Here is a 23,491-nt window from a genome sequence, read left to right as displayed (position 1 = left end):
GCCTCTTTTTGAAATCAGATGCGTACAGTGGTACCATGGGGGTTAATGTATCTTTAGGGCAGCCTTAATACAGAGCTATTATACGGCCATGAGCGCTTCTAAAGACACCATTGCGATTTCCAATATATTATCCAAATTGCCTCTTCTGAGAAAAAGAGGACTTAACTCTATAGCGCCACCTGTTGGAAGTAGCGATCCTACAAGTCACAATCAACCCTCTAACGAGTCGTGCAATATGACTTAGGATAAAAGCCAAATCAGTATCTCAATTCGCACACACGGTGTTTCGGGCTGTTGGCCCTCTTTTTCTCAGAAGAGGCAATTTGAATATTTAATTTCCCAGAGGAGCATTGCACAGCGAATAAGCCTCCTTACCTTGACAAGCCAGCTGGTATGTCACCTTCCAATATATTAGAAATTTGTGAATAAAGGCTATGGGTAGGCAACTACTGGATGGCACAAATGTAACCAGTCGTGGAACAATTACGCCATCCACTCTGCAACGATGGAGGTGCTCAGCATGATCAAAGACAGTCCAGTAAACTACTAAGGAAAAAAGAAAAAGCAGCTCTTGCCATTAATGTCTTGTATCTTTTTATTTTGAATAAAGAGTGTGCCAGCTATTATACAGCAGGAGATAGCTGGTTCATGTAGGTGATGTTCTTTTCATGCATAGGCCAGACAAAGCGCAGATCAGTGTGAAACATCCGTCACCTACATACACCAGCTTCCTCACACTGTATCTGAGCTGCCACATTTTTTTAATTCAAAATAAAGATATAATGATTGACACTTTTTATTTAATCCTTAATATTGTATCAGGAATTTGCTGGTAATGTAATTCCCTGAAATACTCTTCAAAATGGCTCAAGATTTGCTCATGGCATCCAATCTTTATTTTCAATAGTAACATGTCAAGTCTCGCCTGCACTTTGTGGCTGTGTTCATTTCACTCTACTAATATGATTACATTTGGAAAATAAATATTGAATATGATATATGAAGTTGTAATTATTTGGATATTTCTGTTGTGCTCTCTATTTGTATATATATATATTATTTTTAGTTATTTATTTTTTTTAACTAATTGAACAATTTTTTCTGTTTAGGAACAGGAGTTACGGCCAACTCCCTGCACCCTGGAGTTGCAGATACTGAACTGGGAAGACATACTGGAATGCATAAATCTACCTTTTCCAGTTCTGTACTTGGTGAGATACATATTTAATGTCAAATTAAAGGAGTTGTCCACTATATTGAACAAATATTGAAAGATTCATCTCGTCATCCACTCAACGCAGTCACTAGTTTATACCAGATGACTGCCTCCTCTACTTTCCCAAGTTTTAATTCTACAGGTACAGGAGATTTTGCTGCCTGTGTCTGCACAAGTGCTGGGCATATTACTTCAATGCCTGCATAGAAAGTGCGGACAGCCAACGAGACGGTCAGGTGCTATGATAATGTGATGATACGACTATCGTCATCATATAAACCTGGAGATTGCTACTTACATTGTTTATGCAGAACAATAATAGACAGCCAGGGCTTTATTGGCTTGGTAGGGGTGCAGTATGCAAGTACATGTACTTTACATATAGAAAATTACAGATTAAATGGAATTTGTCTCCAGCTTTTTGCTCCCCCGTCTGCGCACAGCAGATTGTAGAGGCAGAGACTCTGGTTCCAGCAATGTGTCACTAACTCGGCTTCTTCTGTAGTTTTGATAAAATCAATGTTTCCGCTGCAGATCTTCCAGTTCTCTGAATGCTGAGCTCTGTATATTTAATGTAATAATCAAATCTATTTTCTAATATAATTTAATAAAAAAATTCCCTACACTTCCCTCATTACACTAATTGCTTTATTTACTGTTTTACTTCCTGCTTGACTTTTTGTTTGAGAGCCCATACTGCATACTGGGATACCCAAAGGAGACGTCATCATACCCACCCTGAAAAGAAGCGTCATCAGTGTTTTTTATTTCAGGGGCTGCTCTAGTCCCTGCTGTACTGAGCATGCGTCAGTTGTCAATTCAGACATATGCTCAGTAGGATCTTGTCACTGTAGTATGCAGAGTGACAGTGCGCTCCCTCACTGGCTCTGATGAGAGAAATGTCATAGAGAGCGCACTTTCAGCTAGCTCATTCTCTCCTTACAAAACACTGATTGTATGTTTTCTAGCCGTCTCATCACTTTTCATCAGAACCGGCGAGAGAGCGCATTGTCACTGTACATAATGATAAGATCCTACTGAGCATATGTCAGAATTGACAGCCGATGTATGTTCAGTAGAGCAGGGATAGCCTAGCCCTTGAAATGGACGTCACTGACGCTTTGTTTCAGAATAGGGACAGTGACCACAGCCTCTGACCCCAGATGGTGGCTCATTTAAATATCCCAGCATGCACTAGAGGGTTCTCAAATGAATTGTCATCAAACGGGGAGTAAGCAAAAAAAATAATGCAGTTAGAAAGCATGGTGAGGGAATAATAAGGAATTTTTTATTAAAGTATATTAGATTTAATTAAAATATATTAACTGTAACATTATCCATTATGTCTGTTTTTTCAGCTCCCATATTTTGGTTTGTGATAAAAACTGCAAGACAAGCGGCACAGGCCAATGTATATCTGGCTATTGCTGAAGATCTTCAAGGGACATCTGGTAAATATTTTAATGCATTGAAAGAAAAAGAGCCAGCAAGACAAGCAATGGACGAGGAGACGGCAAAGAAACTCTGGGAAGAAAGTGCCAAACTTGTTCATCTTGATGAAGCAATACAAGAATGTAAAGTGTAATGACGCTGCATATTCTCGCACACATTGCCTTCAGTGAAGGCTCCGCGTTCTCCTATGTTTGTCATTAAGTGTATCATAAAGTAATAAACCTCTGTGCCAGTCTATTTTTCAACTCTGCACTACTTATTCCAATCCTGTACTTAAGTATGTACAGAAATAAAGAATACTGCAAAGTATCCCACAATCCACGCTCCAATATTAATTTCCATGCGTTTTTAGTTCTGCTATTATAACGGATGTCTATATTGGTTTTATGCCGATAACGGGGCACAACAGGGGTTGTCAGCACCTATGCAAGACAGATATTGTGCCCCCTAAACCGTGGGCCATTAGCACTTCAGGAATCCATTCCACCAGTCTGGTATTGAACCCCTTGTCCCCAAGCACACGAATAGTACAAAAATACTGATGTCTATATTTTTTTTTATTATTATTCAATTTTCTCTTCGCCACGACAGCACCCACTGAGAGAGGGGATCCGCCCCTAGGAACAGGAAACCCTATGGAGAGATAAAAGGGGCGGTCCACCTCGCTCCCACAGTTTGGTTTCCTGTTCCTACGGGAATCCATGGAGAGAAGAGGATACCCAGCCTGGATGCCGCTTGCGCGGTTTACCTTAGAGGACGGCAAGGGCTCCAGGACTGGAAGCAGCGTCGGGGGTCCTGGCTCAGTTTCCCCCCTCTGCTGGCAGACGCCGTGAGGCCAGGACGGGTGGTTGCTGGCTCACGGGATACCAGCCGGATTCGTCTGCGGGAGCAGCGCTGTAGTGCGGTCAGCGTCGCGCCGTCCTCGGCGGACGCATACACAGCATGGAGCCCCAGTGTATTCCCCCGGAAGTACAGGTAAACTTCCGGGGTGATGGAGGAGGAGGACAGCGCCTGCGCTGACACCGGCGGCAGCGCAGGCGCATACAATATGGCCGCGACCCGGAAGTGACTAGCGCTTCCGGGTACAACCGGAAGAAGATGGCGGCCCCCATATGAAAGGACGCCGGCGATGTCGCTCCGGCGTCCACTATGGATTCTGCGCAGGACGCTGTGATGTCTTCCTTAGAAGCCACCGCATCCACTCCACGCAGCCATGCCAGCACCAGCCGCTCTAAGCAGAGCGGATCTTCTAGGAAGAGCAAGTCGGATCGTGCTATTCCTCAACCTGTGCCTCAGTCTCCTCCTCATCAGCCGGTACCTTCACAGACAGCTTCACTGGGTGAGTGTATATCTACCCTATTTAGGCTGATTACTGTTCCCTCTCCCTCACACCCTAGGCCAAAAGGACTGAATAAACGAAACACAGACAGTGTGCGTTATGTCTCCAGCCCCTTCCGGATAGTCATAAAAAGAGGCTTTGTAAACCGTGTATTACGGGAAGAAGCCTCGGTTAGATCAGAGGATATTAGGGGCATGATTAGAGAAGAATTACGAGCCTTACATAGTTCTGACAAAGAGCCGCGTACTAAAGGGAAAAAGGGGTACGTTTCCCCTATATCTGACCAGTCGTCTGATAGAGAAAATGCAGACTCTGACATTTCCCGTGAATACGTTTCCTCAGATGAGGATCAAGATACGTGCTTTCCCACCGATAGCATTGATAACCTGGTAAAGTCAGTCTGCAACACCATGGGCATTGAAGATTCTAAGGTTGTTAAAACGCAGCAGGATATAATGTTTGCTGGTCTGTCGGAAAAGAGAAGGCCCTCCTTTCCTGTAATAGCAGCGGTAAAAGATCTAATCAAAAAAGAGTGGGAAAGCCAGGGGCAAAGGGGTTTACCACCAACCTCAAAAAGACGTTATCCCTTCAATGATGAAGAGTTCTCATTATGGTCAAAAGCCCCGAAGGTGGATGCAGCAGTGGCATCCACATCCAAAAAATCCTCACTGCCCGTGGAGGATTCGGGCTCATTGCAGGACCCACTGGACCGTAAAACCGACTCTCTTTTAAAAAGAGCCTGGGAGTCATGTACGGGAGCCTTTAGGCCGGCAATATCGGCTACATGCACTGCTAGGTCCATGCTAGTCTGGCTAAATGATTTGGAGGAGGGACTAAAAAGCGGTCTCTCTAGAGACAAATTAATGTCCTCTATACCCCTGATCAGAGGGGCTACAGCCTTCCTGGCGGACTCATCTGCTGACTCTATACGCTTGGCGGCTAAGTCAGCAGGACTCACGAATGCAGCACGCAGAGCCCTGTGGCTTAAACGATGGAAGGGTGATCCCCAAACAAAATCTAAATTGTGTGGCCTCCCATGTCAGGGTGAGTACCTGTTTGGTACTAAACTAGACGAGATCTTAACTAAAGCGGGAGAGAGGAAGAAGGGCTTCCCTAACGTTAATTACCTTCCATCCTATAGGAGAGCATTCCGGAAGCCCGTGTTTAATAGAAGGAAAGATTTTAAAAACCAAGACCGCTGGGCCTCTAGAGACACCAAACAAAGGGGTGCATTCTTTGGGAAGCGCCCTTTCAAACCTGAGGACAAACCCCGTTAGAGCGGATCTACCTGTGGGAGGTAGATTATCCTCCTTCTCAGATAAATGGCGATTGATAACATCAAATAGTTGGGCAAATGATCTTGTCACCTCCGGCTTAAAATTAAGATTTTCCCGAGTCCCTCCGGACTCATTTCTATTGACTTCATTAAAATCTCAATCACAACAGGAGGCATTGGAGCAGGAAGTAATGAGTCTTCTGTCCAAGGGGGTTTTGGTGGAAGTTCCACTTCTTCAGGAGGGCAAAGGGTTTTACTCCCCTTTATTTCTAATACCAAAACCGGATGGATCATTCAGAACCATTATAAACCTTAAGAAATTAAACACCTTCTTAGAAAATCAAACCTTTAAAATGGAGTCTATCCGATCCACCATAAAACTCCTGTTTCCCCATTGCTTTATGACGGTTCTGGACTTGAAAGATGCGTATTACCATCTCCCAATCTTTAAAAAACATCAACAATATCTCCGCGTGGCGGTTGTGATAAAAGGATATATACGGCACTTTCAGTACACGGCAATGCCCTTTGGACTATCAATTGCTCCAAGGGTATTCACTAAACTAATGTCAGAGGTCATGTCATATCTAAGATTAAAAGACACCCTCATAATCCCATACCTAGACGACCTTTTAGTGGTAGGAAAATCCCCCTCACAATGTCAGCAAAGGTTAAGTCACATGATTTCATCCTTGCAGAACTTAGGATGGATAATAAATTGGGAAAAATCTAGGCTGATCCCAACGACTCGGCAAGTATTTTTGGGGATTATATTAGATTCTATAACTCAAAAATGTTTTCTCCCAGAATCTAAACAGATAACGGTGAGGAATAAAGTTCAGTCTATACTAGATAAACCTATAATTTCCCTTCGGGAAGGTATGTCCTTATTTGGCTCCTTCACGTCATGTATCCCAGCGGTTCCATGGGCCCAGTTCCACTCGAGGTGCTTACAGTATACAATTTTACATGAGGAGATAAAATTACAAGGGCGATTAGACGGTAAAATTTCCCTTTCTAGTGACGTAATCCAATCTCTAACCTGGTGGCTACAACCAGACCATCTAGTTATCGGGGTTCCCTGGGAGGTTAAACCCTCAAACATAATATTTACGGATGCCAGCCCTCATGGTTGGGGGGCACATTTGAGGGACCAGGTTGTCCAGGGGCGGTGGTCGGTTACGGAGTTAGACGACTCGTCTAATAAAAAAGAACTAAAAGCCATCTATCATGCCCTATGTAAATTCCTCCCACAGCTACACGGAACACATACCAGGGTACTCTCAGACAATATGACATCAGTGGCTTACGTCAATCATCAAGGAGGAACGAGATCAGGCACTCTCATGTCTTTAACCGAAGACATCTTGACTATAGCCGAAAATCATCTTCTGTCCTTATCAGCGCTACATGTCCGAGGGATAGACAACTCAAAAGCAGACTTTCTCAGTCGTCATACCCTCCATCAGGGGGAGTGGGTGTTAAATCATCGGATATTCAAAATGATAACTATAAAATGGGGTGTACCCGACATAGATCTCTTCGCTACAAGAGACAACAGGCAAGTAAAAACATTCGCCTCAATGTTCCGAACCGACAACCCCGATGTTCTCGACGCCCTCCAGATTCCGTGGACATTTCAGAAAGCATATGCCTTTCCCCCGATGATTCTTCTTCCAACAGTAATCAGGAAAATAAGAGAGGACAGAGCGAATGTGATCTTAATTGCCCCGTTCTGGCCAAAGAGACCATGGTTTTCTCTGCTCAGAGCCATGTCCATCTCGGATCCATGGATTCTCCCAGAGAATCAAGATCTGCTTTTCCAGGGGCCCTTCAACCACCCTCATGTGAAGGGTCTACGGTTGACAGCCTGGGATTTGAGAGGCAGCTATTAAAACTAAGGGGCTTCTCTGATAGAGTAATTGATACCCTACTGCTGAGTAGGAAAAGATCCACTACATCGATCTATGTAAAAGTATGGAAAAAATTTTTAAGCCTCTATCCCTCAGCCCTGTCAAAGGAAATTCCAGTCTCTATCATTCTCGAATTTCTCCAGAAAGGACGGGACTTAGGCCTTTCGGTTAATACCTTAAAAGTGCAAGTTTCTGCACTAGGGGCCTTGTATAGTCACAACGTTGCGGGAGATAGGTGGATATCCAGATTCATTTCAGCCTGCCAGAGAGCAGAACCGGTCCAAATTCCCCACTCACCTCCTTGGGATGTTAATCTGGTCCTTGAAGCCTTGACAGACCACCCGTTTGAGCCTCTACATTCTGCTCACATTAAACATGTCTCCCTCAAGACTGCTCTTCTTGTCGCCTTAGTATCGGCAAGAAGGGTAAGTGACATACAGGCGCTATCAGTAGATCCTCCATTCATGTCAATATTGCCAGATAGGATTGTCCTAAAAACAGACCCTTCCTACTTGCCTAAAATGTGTACTAAATTCCATAGATCTCAAGAAATTCTTCTTCCTACCTTCTATAATAACCCTGCAAATCAAGAAGAAGAAAAGTACCATACTTTAGATGTGAGAAGGGCTGTGATAACCTATCTAGACAGGACTAGTCCCTGGAGGAAGAGCAGGGCTCTCTTTGTTTCCTTCCAGGGTCAAAGGAAAGGAGCTGGTGTTACTAAAGGCACTTTATCCCGATGGATTCGGGAGGCGATATACCTGGCCTATTCGTCTAAAGGGGAAGATCCACCTGAGACTGTAAAGGCACATTCCACCCGGGCGATAGCATCATCCTGGGCAGAGCGAGCAGAGGTTCCGATAGAACTCATATGTAAGGCCGCAACCTGGTCGTCTCCTACTACCTTCTATAGTCACTATAGACTAGATTTATCTGCCTCCACTGACCTGTGTTTCGGTAGATCAGTTCTTAACACAATAATCCCCCCCAAATGACTATCTCTGAAAGTCTCTCAGTGGGTGCTGTCGTGGGGAAGAGAAAACACCGGATTACGTACCGGTAATGCTCTTTTATAGAGCCACGACAGCACCCCTTCACTTCCCTCCCTTATATATTAGTTTACATATGAGCACGGATAAGGGTGATTGGTTCTTGTAAATATTAGTAGTTTAAGATAAAATGATAATAATTGCCTACTAATACTGGTGGGCGGTTCCTCGCAATCTCTGTAACCCAACTGTGGGAGCGAGGGGGACCGCCCCTTTTATCTCTCCATAGGGTTTCCTGTTCCTAGGGGCGGATCCCCTCTCTCAGTGGGTGCTGTCGTGGCTCTATAAAAGAGCATTACCGGTACGTAATCCGGTGTTTTGTGTATATAACTATTTTACTACCCTATAGTTAGACCTAAGCACGGATTTAATCCCACCTAATCCGAGTCCTAACCATAATCTAGAGGACACTCTCTTTAAATTTGGTGCCAGGCTCTTGTATAACAAAACTGTGAGGACACTCGGCTGCGGGAGAACACTGCAATGCCCAGGACTCAGGTCTTTCCCTGCCTATGCGGAGCCCAGCAGGTGAGATGTGTTAGTCATCAGGTTCTGCTCTCAGCATTTACAGCAACTGAGATGACAAAGCTCACTTTACTATACTGAGAGCGTATCTTTTCTTTGGCCACCGGGTGGGCGTTCATGGGTGCCAATCCAAAGGCTCATTTCACAATGGGTGATGGGGGACAGCATTTTGATCCCTCATAGAAATATGCACCCCAGGCATACAGCCTTCCTGCTCCCCCCTCCACGTTACGACACCGATTACATCCACGTACCAAAACTACTTTGTCATATTTGTCCCCATACACTGCAGTTATAGGAGGGTGAGTGCATCATAGAAGGGAATTTGTCAGCAGATTTTTACTATTAAATCTGAGAGTAATATAATGTAGGAGCTGAGGCCGATTCCAGGGATGTGTCACTTGCTCAGCAGCTTGCGGTAGTTTCAATACAATCAGTGGTTTATCAGCAGGAGATTATCACTGCAAGACTAGGTGTCACATGTCGGGCTAATCGGTGTAACCTCACCCTCACCAGTGATTTCTGACAATGCACAGTGTACACAGAGAGCTGCCAGTCAGTGGTGTGGGCGGTGTTATACACAGCTCTGCACTCTGAACACATACTACAACATTTAAAGAGACTCCATCACCAGGTTTTTGCTACCTCATCCGAGAGCAGCATGATGTAGGGGCAGAGACCCTGATTCCAGTGATGTATCACTTACTGGGCTGCTTGCTGCGGTTTTAATAAAACCCTGTTTTACCAGGCAGATTATCACGGAGAGGACTAGCAAAGTTGCAGCAATGTAGTTCTCGATATTCATGATATTTTTTCCTTTCTTTCCCAGTTTTTCACCTCTGATCAGCTACTTTACGCCTTTCCATAGTGAAAACAAAGCTGTTAATCATTGGTGCCGGCAAAGTTATACAGAGCTCATCGTCAAGAGAACTGACTCAAACAGTAGTTATTCAAAACTACTCTAAGTAGCCCAGTAAGTGACACATCAGTGGACTCAGTGTGTCTACACATTATGCTGCTCTAAGATGGGATCATGAAAAGTAGTTATAGTTTCCTTTTAAAGACATTACCCTGCAGCTTTCAGTTCTGCATCAGGAAGCCACTCGTGTCGCTACTTGGCCGGTATTGTATACTTCTCACCGGTCTTATAATTTAGAATGAACCATTCTCTATATACATAATAATTCAGTTATTTGAAAGTACAGCAGTTTTTTTCTAGCATTACTACATTACAATGGAACCTCACACCTCTGTACTGCCCATTTATAGAATTGCATCAGAAAAGTCCTTCACTTATGTGAGCAAATGCCCAAAGTTTAATGTCTGTTATGACTAGTAAGGGTTTTTTTTTCCCAGCTGTAATATGAGGCACGCTTCCAGCAGAGATATCTATATGAATGAACCTGTAATGTCTAAATTTATATTTAATATGACATTTTGTAAAGGAAAAGTGCCACGGTAAAGTGAGCAGATTGGCGATTGATAGGGATTTTCCCTACTTTAAAATCATTTGATTAGGGAATTATAAGAAGTAAATAAAATCCTGTACTCTCCTTCGTGGGCAGCGCCTGCCACTCTTCTGCCCTGGCCACTGTCCGCTACTGGTCTCCTGGCATAAATAATGTCACGTGACAGTTAAAGCCAATCAGCGGTCGCTTTGTCACTGTCACATGGGCTCATGGAATTTGATCATTATTGTATGTGGTTCCCTTTAAATAAGCTTCATGCTTTGAAATGATTATTTTCCTCCTGACCTAGTGCAAAGTGACCCCAAAATTGTTTTATATTCCACTAAAATATATACACATTAGACAATTATATGATAAATACAAATTCAGTGTTTATTTAAAGAATATTTATATTATTATGTCTTATACACTTTACGTTTCGGTGAACTAGTTTCTTTTAGCCATTACAGAAAATGAAGTCTAATATTGTAACGTCTCTGCTCACTAACAATGGGGGATGATGAGTCTGCATTGCTGCTGGTTGGGGGCACCATCACTGGTACAGAGAACCTTCTCTCTTCATTCACACTGGATGATAGTAGTGTTGGTGGCTTTGGGGTAGAAGCTCTTATATGGTCCACCGCTTCTCTAGTCTCAGAATCAGACTCCATGCTGCTGCTGGTTGATAGTACCACTCCTATTACAGTAAACCGTCTCTGTTCACTTACACTGGAAGGTGATAGGAGCTTTGGGGTAAAGGCTTTCAGATGGTCCATGGCTTCTTCAGTCTTCGTATCAGATTCCGTACAGACATTGTATGATGACACTTTCTCAGACACATTAGAATAATTGTAATATTTAAAGGACAATTTGTGTAAAAGGTTATCGATGAGATGTGTTACTACAGTGCCTTCATGTTGCGGTATATCATGGACGTGCAGTAGCTTACTTGTAATCCTGGGTGTAATATTCTCAAGTACTTTTACAACTATGTCTTGGGAGTATAATTCTAGACTTGAGCTGCTGTTGTTATTGACTCGTGCCAGAAAAGTGCCAATATTTTCATTTTTCTCGTGAACTGGAAGGTGGGGCTTGCATTTAAAAGCTATTGTATCAGCAAAGGCAGTGGTTTTATCATTTACCGCTGCAAGTAAATGGTGACTGAGTAAACTTTCTTCTGCGTCAAACTCATCCGTTGAGTTGGTGTCATCACTTTGAGTATGAATGAAATGAAAAATACTTCTTCTTTCTTCTGAAAAGCAAGGGGTCTCCTCTGGTTCTAATGACATGGAAGATTGCGCTTCATATGAAAGGTTTGCATAGGACTGAACGTCTTGTATATATTTGGAAAGCTTCGCAATTATGATTTCAATGATATCCTTGGCCACAAACTCAATATCAGATCTAGAAATTCCTAAGCTGGATTCACAAAGATAGTTAGATGAAGATTCATTGGACTGATTCCAATTTAACTGCAAGGCAATCTCTGTCTGAACCTTATGCAGGACACATTCCACTTGTTGTATCATAGCTAATAATTCAGGCTCCGAGGTAGAAGAACTATGGGACATCAGACTCCTTTCATATTTTGATCTGTATGTGTCAATACTATCTATATTGTGTAATTCATGCGTTAAACTGGTATCATGTGAAACACCCATTGCATAAAATTTCTGTAAAATAATATTCACAACTTCAGTGGCTAGAGTATTTTTATCAATGATGTATTTCATGCCACCATACATGAACCTTCTTTCTTGCTCTGACTCTCTCTGTATGAGTTCTGTTACTGAACTGGCCAAGTTCCTTGCGCAGATATCAAGAGTTAGATTAGATAGAACAATGGTTGTCAGATGGTCAATGGTGTTCTTAATGATAATTTCTACCCTTTCCACAATCTCTATTGCTTTAGATTTTATCGCTTTTTCTTCTGTGTCTACTTTGTCACAAGATTTTAATTTGTCCGACGCGCCCTTAGGCTGGTATGTATACTTTAAAGACTGTAGAAGGACATCAAATATGTGATTAGCAATGTCGATATTAGAAAGTGGCAAAAAATTTTCGTAAGGAAAATTGTCCTTGAACTGTTCATGTAGGTGTTCTTCAGCTTGGTAAACTATGTTGTCAGCTAACTCCCGAGCATAACTCTCGAGTCTTGTGTCTGACAATATGTCTTTTTTTGTCTCCGATTGGATCAATTGTCGGAAAAGAGTAAAAATTTTTGAAATGACAATGTTCTTTATTTTTTTTAAAATAGGCTTTATTGGTTTGACACCATAAATAAGATCCATTATGTCTCTAGCGGAGCTGTCAGTTTGGTCATGCAATTTACACACATGCATAATGTCAGAGAGGATTTTTAGGATATCCCAAGAAAGATTATGAACTTCATAGTCATTAAAAGGAGAACTATCTGCATGCTGTAAGGTTTCTGAAAGTAGTTGTTGATGGAACTTACTCATCTGACTAGAATGGGTTAGTTTAAGCGGTACACTTAGGTCAATCAAGAGCTGTTTGAAGAGCATCAACATTACCTTCTTAACTTCACTTTCAATTTCTGGTGTAACTGATTCTTTTCTTTTTAAATGCATACTGAGTTTTTGCACAATATTTTTTCTTATATAGGTCTCTATATTCTGCAGCATAGTTTTATCCTGGTGAAATCTGATACTTTCATCTTCTGAAAAGCTGGAGTGCAAACTTATCTTCTCTACCTCAGGGTCAAGCAGGCTGATGGATTCAGACCTTACAGCTTCATCTCCAAGTACAGACTGTCTAATGTTATTAGATATCTTATCTAGTTGAGTCCAAATAACACACATAATTTCATGAGAAAGGTGTTTTGAATGACTGTACAGATTGGATTTTGGCATAGTGCTTTTTATTTTTCTGTTTGGATGTTCTGCCGGTCCATAATGTACATCCTGTTGAGGGAACATTTCTGGAAAATAGATTTCTTTTGACACATTTTTGCTGTATGGATTAATGACTTTGACGGCAAGACTAATAAACCGTCTAAACTTTCCAAAAACACCTCTTAGAACTAAGTTACTTACTGTTTCAGAAAAAATGTCACAGATTGCTGGAACATCAGATCCTTCATACTTAAGCAAGGACGTATCTTCCTTTATTTTTTGCTTTGCACTACACAATATATTTATAAGGTCTTCTACAATTGACTCGGATAGCACATCAATTTCCATTTGCAAGAAGCGAACACTGGTTTTACAACATTTGGAAAGATCAGTCTCAAACTCTAGCAGTGTTGATTGGTCAGATGCATACTTCATAGATTCTTCTTTTATTGTTTCCATTATTTGCCTGAAGGCCACACCTAGGGTTGACGAAGTGATGTCTAGTAGCTGGGACTTTTGGGAATATGTAGGTATGGTCCTGTCATATACATTATGCAGGACACAACCTCCATCTAAGCACTCATGTAAAGCTGACAAAGCTGACCACCATTCTTCTGAGTTTACCCCAAATTGTTCATTGCGTATATGGTCAAGCAAAGTACTTATCAGTACATGAGTTATAATTGTGTCATCTTTTGAGAGTTGGTCTTGAGTTTGTTTCTGGGAAATTGACTTTGCAATTACACCTAGAATCCTAGATATAATACCTTTTGTACAAATCTCTAATTTTGTGAACATTTCTGGAATCAATAGCATTAGATCTGTGTCAACTATATGTCCTGCAGTTAGATACTTCTTAAACTTTAGCAGCAGGAAACTTTCAAATTTTGCGGAAACAGTTTGAACTATTTCCTCACAAATCCTGTTTTTTTCAGAGAGAAATAAATCTGAAGCGGATGCTACCTGAGGACAATCAGTCAATGTGTAGGTTTCTCGCACATCTTTGACTGGAGAAAAAATAGATTGAAAAGATTCCTTCCAGTTCTCATATGAGGAGGTTGCATACATTATTTTTAGAATGTACTCTACCAAGTGATGGGAGAAAGACCTGATGTCAGACGGTAACAGCAATGTATTCCTAGCTTTTTGGTATTTAATTGTAATGTCAGTATCATCTGTGTTGGGGAATTCTGGAAAGCCGTATAGATACTCAGGGATGGGGTATTTTAGATCCTTTAGTATTTTTATTAAAGTTTCAGAAACAAGGACATCTATGACTTTGAGGGGACGATTAAATTCATTTTGGCTGTGTATCAGATGGTCAAAGCTGAACATATTAAGAAGAAAGCAATTATTTTCCAATTTGTTTTGGTTGTCTAATGGTTGTGCAACAATGTAAACATTCTTAAGATATCCTCTGCATTGTCTATCAGGGTCCACTTTTCGCCAGCCAAGTTTTCTGCTATCATGTTTATCCTCTTCCAAGCAGCTGGCCATCCCTGGTACGTTGACTTCTTCAATTACATGCCTAAAGGCCTGGTGTTCTGATTCTGGACTTATTAAGTATTTTCGGCTAACATGTGACTCTTGAGACGTAGCTAACAGCAGGGTTCTGGAGTAACTTCTCAGAGGCTCCTTTTTAGTTGGTGTGTAGTTTTTTCCAAGATATTTGTACAACAGGAACTTTTCCTCATCAGAAATAACAACTTTCTTTCTAATTTCTTGCCTTCTGTCATAATCAATGTCTGCAGTAATCAAATTAAGCACTGTTTTAATAAGTTCTTGAATTGTCACATAAACTTTATGTCCAGGATTGTCTATACTTGTTGCCAGATTTTCTAGTTCTTTTTTCAGAAGAATCTGACATTGTTCAATTGGTGTGGATGTGTCACATAATAGTCTTGCTTCTAATCGATTATCATCAGATCTTGAAGGTGTATGTTTCAATGAATCAACTTCTGCAGAGTCTGAATTTTGCTTAAAAGGCACCTTGAACCTTGATCTAGAAAATGTTTCTAGATGCCCAAGCACAATTTTTGCAATTTCTTCACTACTTTCCAATATGGATGCTGTGGCTACAGGAAGTGTTGCCTTGTACATTTCCTCCTGACTATTCACACAAGAAAAAACCTTGTACAACTTTTTGAATGAACTTCTTTCCTCAAATGTGTCATCATATTGGAAGCTAAATGTTTGCACAGCAGTTTCATGCCATTTGCTTAAAGCATTTTCTGCAATTTCACTCGCAGCTGAAATTACTTCAAGTCTAGAGATTAAATATCTGCATGGTGATTTCCCTCTGATATCATGTAATGTTTCTTTAGGCACTGTTTGAACCGGTGTAAATCCAATATGGTGCCCCGATGCTGCAGAAGTTAACCTTCCAAAGGCTATTTCTATGAGATCTTCAGAAACAGATGATAAGTAGTCACTTTGGGCTTCAAATATATTTTGAAACATTGTGGAATAGTTGGCTCTAAAATGTTGCAGGTCACATACTGGGAGCTCAGATTTCATCATTGTCTCTTCAGAAGTAGCCATGGTTGATGAAATAGTGTTGCTTTTTGATGTATGTAATCCAGAAGTTGTTTCCTCATTAGTAACATATGTACTCAAATATGTATCTAGAATGGGGCTGGCTACATCTGATAGATCACCAAACTTTTCTCTTGCTAGTTGCAGGTCAGGTGTTAGTGATAAATCCTTGGGACTTGTCACAGTCAAGGAAGTTGGTTGGATTTCAGATGACTCTGAAATTGTTTTTTTGCTATGGTTTATTGTACTAGAATGGATAGATGAATGCAAGTTGCTTTCATCTTCTGAATCATCAAACTTTTCTGAAACTGTCTTTTTCTTTTCCTAAAAAAAAAGAAAACACATTATATATGCACATGGCGGTATATAAGTTGATATTAACTCTGGCCAAAACCCCTTTGTGATTCCTTTTTTTGTATTCCCCTAATGCATATAATATAAAATATTAAGGTACTTTGCAAAGTTTTGATTAAAATGCACTATTCTTCTGTGTTCACACTTTCAACTCGGAACTATTTGTCTCCACAGTAACATAACTTACTTTTTAAAAACATATTGCATATTGGACAGGTTAATAATAATTAAGGGACAGATTGAAGGGAGTTTTTAATAGTTTTTTTTTTTTTAATCTTACCTTTATTGGTTTAAGTTCCTGTGACCTTTCCTTCCTCATTTGTGAAAGTCGTAGGTCATTCTTTCGCCAGTTCTAGACATTGTCAAATAATCAATAAAAATTACTAGAAGAGGAATTACTTTTTATTTGTGCTTTAAGTAAATGATTCTAATTAATATGATCACTATTCACAGAAAGCAGTAATGCTGCCATATATATTGTGAGTATTACTGCATGTACTGGAATAGACTTTACACTTTAAATCCTAATTCCAGTTATGATGTTGTTCCTACTACAATATTACACCACTCAAATAATAAAAATATACATGTGCAGTAAACTGCAGGGATCCACTTACCTTTACAATGAGGGAGGTTCAAAAGCTAAGATACAGGTAGTTATTTGGCACCGAGGGTGTAACGATCACGGTCACAGGGGATCTGACCGCATCCGGGCACATGGACACAGTGTCCAACCGCCGCATTTACTGATCATTTGCATATACCCCTCAATGGAAGGCTACACTGAACACCTCATCAGATTTCAACTTTCTTAATCCCTGTACGAGTTAGAAAGAGAGCACTGGGGTTTACTCCAGTCTCATCTAAATTTTCACATTTTTACTGGAGTAGGCGGTTAATAATTTTTTTTTCCAAGATGAACATTTATCCCTTATGCACAGGATGCCTGATTGAAGAGGACTCCATGGGGCACCCCACCAATAAATAAAGCAGGGATCCCTAATGTCCATTACAACTCACTGACCAAATAGAGAGAGGAGGAAAATAAATGGAATGGTACCCAAGCAAAGATGGTGCAACTGCATTCAAAGTCTAAGGGACTGACAGAGACAGCTGAGTACAGAGCTCGGCTGTTTAACCCCTTCACGACATATGACATATGTTTAAATCTTATGTTGTGTCCCTGACTGTGATGCGGGCTTCGATGCTGGGCCTGTATCCCCGCAATTGACAGCTGATTTAATCAGCTGTCATGTGCCTTTAACAGCCTCAGGAAGATCAGAGCTTCACCAGCGCCTGTTAAGGCTTCTTTCACACTTCAGTTGTTTGGCGTCAGTCACTTCCGACATAGTGACGGATCCGTCACAATTGTTGAGAAAACGGTTCCAACGGATCCGTTTTTTTGACGGATCCGTTACTTGGGGGTTGTCTGGGAAAAGTATCTACTTTTTGGAGCATGCGCAATTGAAAAAACGGATTGGGGTGACGGATCTGCGGAAATGACGGTCGTGACGGATCCGTCGCCCATAGGCGGCCATTCTATGGAATGACGGACGCGACGGATCCACCGCGAACCGTCATTTCGACGTTGACAAAAAACGTTTCAATGTCCGTCTATGTCTAGACAACGTCCGCCAAATTTCGACGGATCCGTCGCATGACGGATGGAACTGACGACCATCCGTCACAATCCGTCGCCAATGCAAGTCTATGGGAAAATAACGGATCCGCCAAAAAAAAATGACGGATCCATTATTTGAGGAAACTGGCGGTTTTAGACTGACGCCAAAAAACTGTAGTGTGAAAGAGGCCTAACCAGTTAAATTTAGTTGTCAATCTCTGACAGCGGGATACTGTATAACACTTGCAAGCTGGAAGCTCATCATTCTGGCCACCCATCGGCGCCCCTGTCACATGATCACGGGGCGCCAATAGCCTGTCATGATAGTGGGGGATCTGCAAAAGACCCCCGTGCGTGTCATTATGATACTTCTGTGAACGCTGGCTCGTGGCTGGCGTTCATAGATGATCGTAATTTCTGCTATACATAACCGTGTTTTAGCACTGCCATGCATAGTGCAGGCGTTCGAATGATTGCAGTTTCAAGTCTCCTAAGGGGACTATTAAATAAGGTAAACAATGGGAAAAAAACTTGACAATATGAAAAAAGTTAAAAAAAACACAAACGTTCAAATCACCCTGTTTTGCCCCATTGAAAATAAAAATAAAAAAAACCAATTGGTTAATCGGATTTGTAAATGGCGCAACAAAAAAATCAAAATGTCAGAATTATATTTTTCTCCGCCACGACAGCACCCACTTGAGAGAGGGGATCCGCCCCTAGGAACAGGAAACCCTATGGAGAGATAAAAGGGGCGGTCCCCCTCGCTCCCACAGTTGGTTTCCTGTTCCTACGGGAAACGCTTGGAGAGAAGAGGATGCCCAGCCTGGATGCCGCTTGCGCAGTTTACCTTTATGGGACGGCAAGGGCTCCAGAAGCTGGAAGCAGCGTCGGGGGTCCTATGGCAGCTTCCCCCCTCTGCTGGCAGGTACCGTGAGGCCGGGTCCGGGGAGTCGCCTGGCTCACGGAGATCCACCCAGCGGACCTGCAAGGACCAAATCGCTGGGGTAAGGAGATCCTGCGGCGCCATCTCTCATGGTGCGCAGGCAGCGTGGGTCCGGTGTGCTATCCCCCGGAAGCAGTATCGCAACTTCCGGGGTGAATCAGGAGGAGGACGGCGCCTGCGCTGATGCTGGTGGGGGCGCAGGCGCATACAGAATGGCCGCGACCCGGATGTAGCGGTCACTTCCGGGTGCGGCAGGAAGAAGATGGCGGCCCCCATTAGAAAAGGACGCCGGCACTGATCCTCCGGCGTCCATCATGGCATCTCCCCAGGACCCAGCGATGGCTTCATCCGAAGTCACCGCTATTACACCTGGTAGCCGGACAAGCAGCAGTCGCAGATCTTCGTCTTCTAAAAGCGCCAGAGATAAGAAATCAGGCCGGTCGCCATCTGTGCCTCCGTCTCCTCCTCATCAGCCGGTATTGTAACAACAACTTCACTGAGTGTGTGTGTGTACCTTCTTAGGCTGATTATACTCCCCCTCTTTGTCTACATTCCTTAGGCAAAAAGAACAGGGAAAACCAAACACAGGCAATGTGCTTTATGTTCTCAGCCACTCCCGGATAGTTATTTAAAAAAGCTGTGCCAGTCTTGCATCGAATCCACCTTACGTGAGGAGTCTTCAGTAAGGTCGGAAGATATAAGGAGTATGATTCGGGAAGAATTACAGGCCTTCCGAAGCTCGGAGAAAATTCCCGAGAGTAGGAAAAAATATACTTCCCCCAGGTCTGAGCAGTCTTCTGATATTGAAGATAAAGATTCGGATGGTTCCCCAAGGATTATTTCCTCAGATGATGAGCGGGATACATGCTTTCCCACAGACAGTATCGACAATTTAGTTAAATCAGTTTGTAACACCATGGGCATTGAGGATACGAAAATCCCTAAAACACCACAGGACGTCATGTTTGCAGGCCTGTCAGAAAGGAAAAAAACTTCTTTCCCTGTAATTCCAGCAATTAAAAATTTAGTAAAAAAGGAGTGGGAAAACCAGGGACAAAGAGGATTGCCGTCTTCATCAAAAAGACGCTATCCCTTTAATGACGAAGATTTCTCTATATGGTTAAAAGCCCCTAAGGTAGATGCTGCAGTGGCTTCCACTTCTAGGAAATCCCTACTACCGGTTGAAGATTCCGGCTCTTTGCAAGACCCGCTGGACCGGAAAGCTGATACCCTCTTAAAAAGAGCATGGGAATCCTGTACAGGAGCTTTCAGGCCGGCTATATCAGCCACATGCACTGCCAGGTCCATGTTAGTCTGGTTGAATGATTTAGAAGAAGGATTAAAAAGTGGCCTTTCCCGGGATAAACTGATCTCTTCCATACCATTAATCAGAGGAGCTACAGCCTTTTTGGCGGATTCCTCGGCTGATTCCATACGGCTGGCTGCCAAATCAGCAGGTCTGTCTAACGCGGCTCGTCGAGCCTTATGGCTAAAGGGGTGGAAAGGAGATCCCCAAACGAAGTCTAAATTATGTGGTCTTCCATGCCAGGGTGAGTACCTATTTGGTACTAAGTTAGACGAAATACTAACTAAAGCGGGTGAGAGGAAGAAGGGGTTCCCCAATAATACTTATCTTCCATCCTACAGGAGAGCGTTCCGAAAGCCCATGTTTAATAGGAGAAAAGACTATAAAAACCAAGACCGCTGGGCTAATAAAGACTTTAAACAGAAAGGAGCCTTTTTTCGGAAAACGTCCATTCAAACCTGAGGATAAACCCCGTTAAGACAGATCTACCCGTTGGTGGTAGGTTGTCTTTCTTCTCTTCACAATGGCTGACAATGACTTCCAATCCATGGGCAATTAGCCTTATATGTACGGGTCTAAAATTAAAATTTTCCCGAGTCCCTCCGGACTCATTCTTATTGACTTCCTTAAGGTCTCAATCACAACAAGAGGCCTTAGAACAGGAAATTATAAATCTCCTGTCCAAAGGGGTACTAGTGGAAGTCCCTTTTCATCAAAGAGGAAGGGGTTTTTATTCCCCTTTATTTTTGATTCCGAAACCAGACGGATCGTTCAGAACAATAATTAACCTGAAAAGACTAAACGTCTTCTTAAAAAACCAAACCTTTAAAATGGAGTCTATACGATCAACTATAAAGCTTCTGTTTCCCCATTGCTTTATGGCAGTACTTGACCTTAAAGATGCGTATTACCATCTACCAATTTTCATCGAACATCAGCAATATCTACGGGTGGCAGTTATGATGGAAGGTCAAGTAAGGCATTATCAATATACAGCAATGCCCTTTGGACTGTCGATAGCTCCGAGAGTCTTCACAAAATTAATGTCAGAAGTAATGTCATATTTAAGATTAAAAGACACACTGGTAATACCATATTTAGATGACCTTTTGATAGTGGGCAACTCCTTTTCCCAATGCCATCAACGTTTACTGGATACAATTTCATCCCTGCAGGAATTGGGGTGGTTAGTAAACTGGGAAAAATCCAAATTGTCCCCCACAACTCGACAAACATTCCTAGGGCTTATTCTAGATTCTACAAATCAAAGGTGCTTTCTTCCTGACTCTAAGCAATTAACAATTATAAACAAGGTACAATCGGTGATTAATAACCCCCTAATTTCTCTAAGAGAAGGGATGTCCCTTCTTGGTTCTTTCACATCGTGTATCCCGGCTGTCCCATGGGCTCAATTCCATAGTAGAAAATTACAGTATCAAATTCTACAGGAAGAAGAGAGGTTACAAGGCCAATTAGATAGTCGGTTATCTTTACCATCAGACGTGTTAAATTCTCTTACCTGGTGGTTAGACCAGAGTCATTTTACTAGTGGGGTTCCCTGGGTGGTTAAACCTTCAAAAACAATCTTTACCGATGCCAGTCCTAGTGGTTGGGGAGCACACTTAGGAGATCAAATAGTTCAAGGTCTGTGGTCTCTTAGAGAATCGAACGATTCTTCTAATAAAAAAGAACTGAAGGCTATCTATCATGCCATATGTAAATTTCTTCCGCAGTTACACGGAACGCATACAAGAATCTTCTCAGACAACATGACAGCGGTGGCATACATAAACCACCAAGGGGGAACAAGATCAGAACCTCTCATGTCTATAGCCGGTGACATTCTATCCATAGCAGAGGAGCACCTCCTATCCTTATCAGCACTGCATGTAAGAGGAGTCGACAATCCAAAAGCGGATTTCCTCAGCCGCCACACTCTCCGCCAAGGAGAGTGGGTTCTCAGCCGTCGTATCTTTTTAATGATAATCAAAAAATGGGGCACTCCCGAGATAGACCTTTTCGCGACGAGACAAAACAGACAAGTCAAAAGGTTCGCTTCTTTGTTCCGATGCGACAATCCAGATATCTTCGATGCTCTGCAAGTCCCATGGACATTCCAGAAAGCATATGCCTTTCCCCCATTAATACTTCTTCCAACTGTGATCAGGAAGATAAGGGAGGACAGAGCAAACGTGATCTTAATAGCTCCGTTTTGGCCCAAGAGGCCATGGTTTTCCTGGCTGAGAGCCATGTCGATCTCAGACCCATTGGATCCTTCCGGAGGATCAGGATCTTCTCTTCCAGGGCCCCTTCAACCACCCTCAGGTGAAGGGTCTGCGGTTGACAGCCTGGCATTTGAGAGGCAGCTGCTAAAAATGAGAGGGTTTTCTAACAAAGTAATCGACACTCTGCTACTAAGTAGGAAAAAATCCACCACATCTATTTATGTGAGAGTGTGGAAAAAATTTTTAAACCTCTACCCAACAGCACTATCAAACGAAATTCATATCCCTATGATTCTGGAATTTCTTCAAAAAGGGCGCGATTTGGGTCTGGCAGTCAGTACCTTAAGAGTGCATATTTCTGCGCTTGGTGCTTTATATGGTCACGATATTGCAGGTGACAGGTGGGTAGCCAGGTTTATCGCAGCTTGCCAAAGGTCAGAGACAGTTCAAATTCCCCATGTACCACCTTGGGATGTTAATTTAGTCCTTGAAGCTCTGACAGACCACCCCTTTGAGCCACTACATTCAGCTCACATAAAACATGTCTCCATCAAGACGGCTCTTCTTGTCGCGTTAGTATCAGCTAGAAGAGTGAGTGACATACAGGCATTATCGATAGATCCACCGTTTATGTCTATATTTCCAGATAGAATTGTCCTAAAAACAGACCCTTCCTACTTACCCAAAGTATGCACTAAATTTCATAGATCACAATAAATTTTTCTTCTTTCCTTCTATGATAACCCTACGAATCAGGAAGAACAAAAATACCACACATTAGATGTGAGGAGAGCCATATTGGCCTATTTAGATAGAACTAGCGCCTGGAGGAAGAGCAGGGCTCTCTTTATTTCCTTCCAGGGCCATAGGAAAGGAGATGGAATCACGAAGGGTACTTTATCTCGGTGGATTCGGGATGCAATATGTCTGGCCTATTCATCCAAAGGGGAGAACCCGCCTGAGACTGTAAAAGCACATTCCACTCGGGCGATAGCATCATCCTGGGCCGAGCGAGCGGAAGTTCCAATAGAACTAATATGTAAGGCCGCAACCTGGGCTTCTCCTACTACCTTCTATAATCACTATAGATTGGATTTATCTTCTTCATCTGACCTGTCCTTTGGTAGATCAGTTCTTAACACTGTGATCCCTCCCAAATGACTATCTCTGAAAGTCTCTCAAGTGGGTGCTGTCGTGGCGAAGAGAAAACACCGGATTACTCACCGGTAATGCTCTTTTATAGAGCCACGACAGCACCCCTTTACTTCCCACCCTAATGAGTTATTTTTATAGATGCACAATTAAGGGTGTTTTTGGTTCTTGTAGTTAGCCATACTTAAGTTAACTAATGATAAATGATGAAATCAAATTGCCTACTAATTCTGGTGGGCGGTTCCTCGCAATCTCTGTAACCCAACTGTGGGAGCGAGG

General features: G+C 42.4%; 2 protein-coding genes across 6 annotated transcripts in view; one reads left to right on the top strand and one right to left on the bottom strand.

Annotated features, from left to right (window-relative positions):
• The window catches only part of RDH13 (retinol dehydrogenase 13), a 110,154-nt gene extending 107,241 nt beyond the window's left edge, over positions 1–2,913 (top strand). For all 4 annotated transcript variants that reach the window (XM_077282933.1, XM_077282934.1, XM_077282935.1 and 1 more), the window contains exons 6-7: positions 1,110–1,211; positions 2,575–2,913. In XM_077282933.1, coding sequence (XP_077139048.1) covers positions 1,110–1,211; positions 2,575–2,801 — 329 coding nt within the window. In that variant the 3' untranslated portion in view covers positions 2,802–2,913. The remainder of the gene's footprint in view (positions 1–1,109; positions 1,212–2,574) is intronic.
• Positions 2,914–10,603: 7,690 nt separating this feature from the next.
• Positions 10,604–23,491, bottom strand: part of FSIP2 (fibrous sheath interacting protein 2) — a 64,918-nt gene continuing 52,030 nt past the window's right edge. For both annotated transcript variants that reach the window (XM_077282932.1, XM_077282931.1), the window contains exons 7-8: positions 16,243–16,314; positions 10,604–15,932 (exon numbers count right to left, since the gene is read on the bottom strand). In XM_077282932.1, coding sequence (XP_077139047.1) covers positions 10,683–15,932; positions 16,243–16,314 — 5,322 coding nt within the window. In that variant the 3' untranslated portion in view covers positions 10,604–10,682. The remainder of the gene's footprint in view (positions 15,933–16,242; positions 16,315–23,491) is intronic.

The sequence above is a fragment of the Ranitomeya variabilis genome, chromosome 2 (assembly GCF_051348905.1).
Source record: "Ranitomeya variabilis isolate aRanVar5 chromosome 2, aRanVar5.hap1, whole genome shotgun sequence".
In the NCBI taxonomy this organism is placed as follows: Eukaryota; Metazoa; Chordata; class Amphibia; order Anura; family Dendrobatidae; genus Ranitomeya; species Ranitomeya variabilis.
The sequence above is the reverse complement of the archived record's forward strand: the minus strand, read 5'-3'. Positions and strand labels throughout refer to the sequence as shown.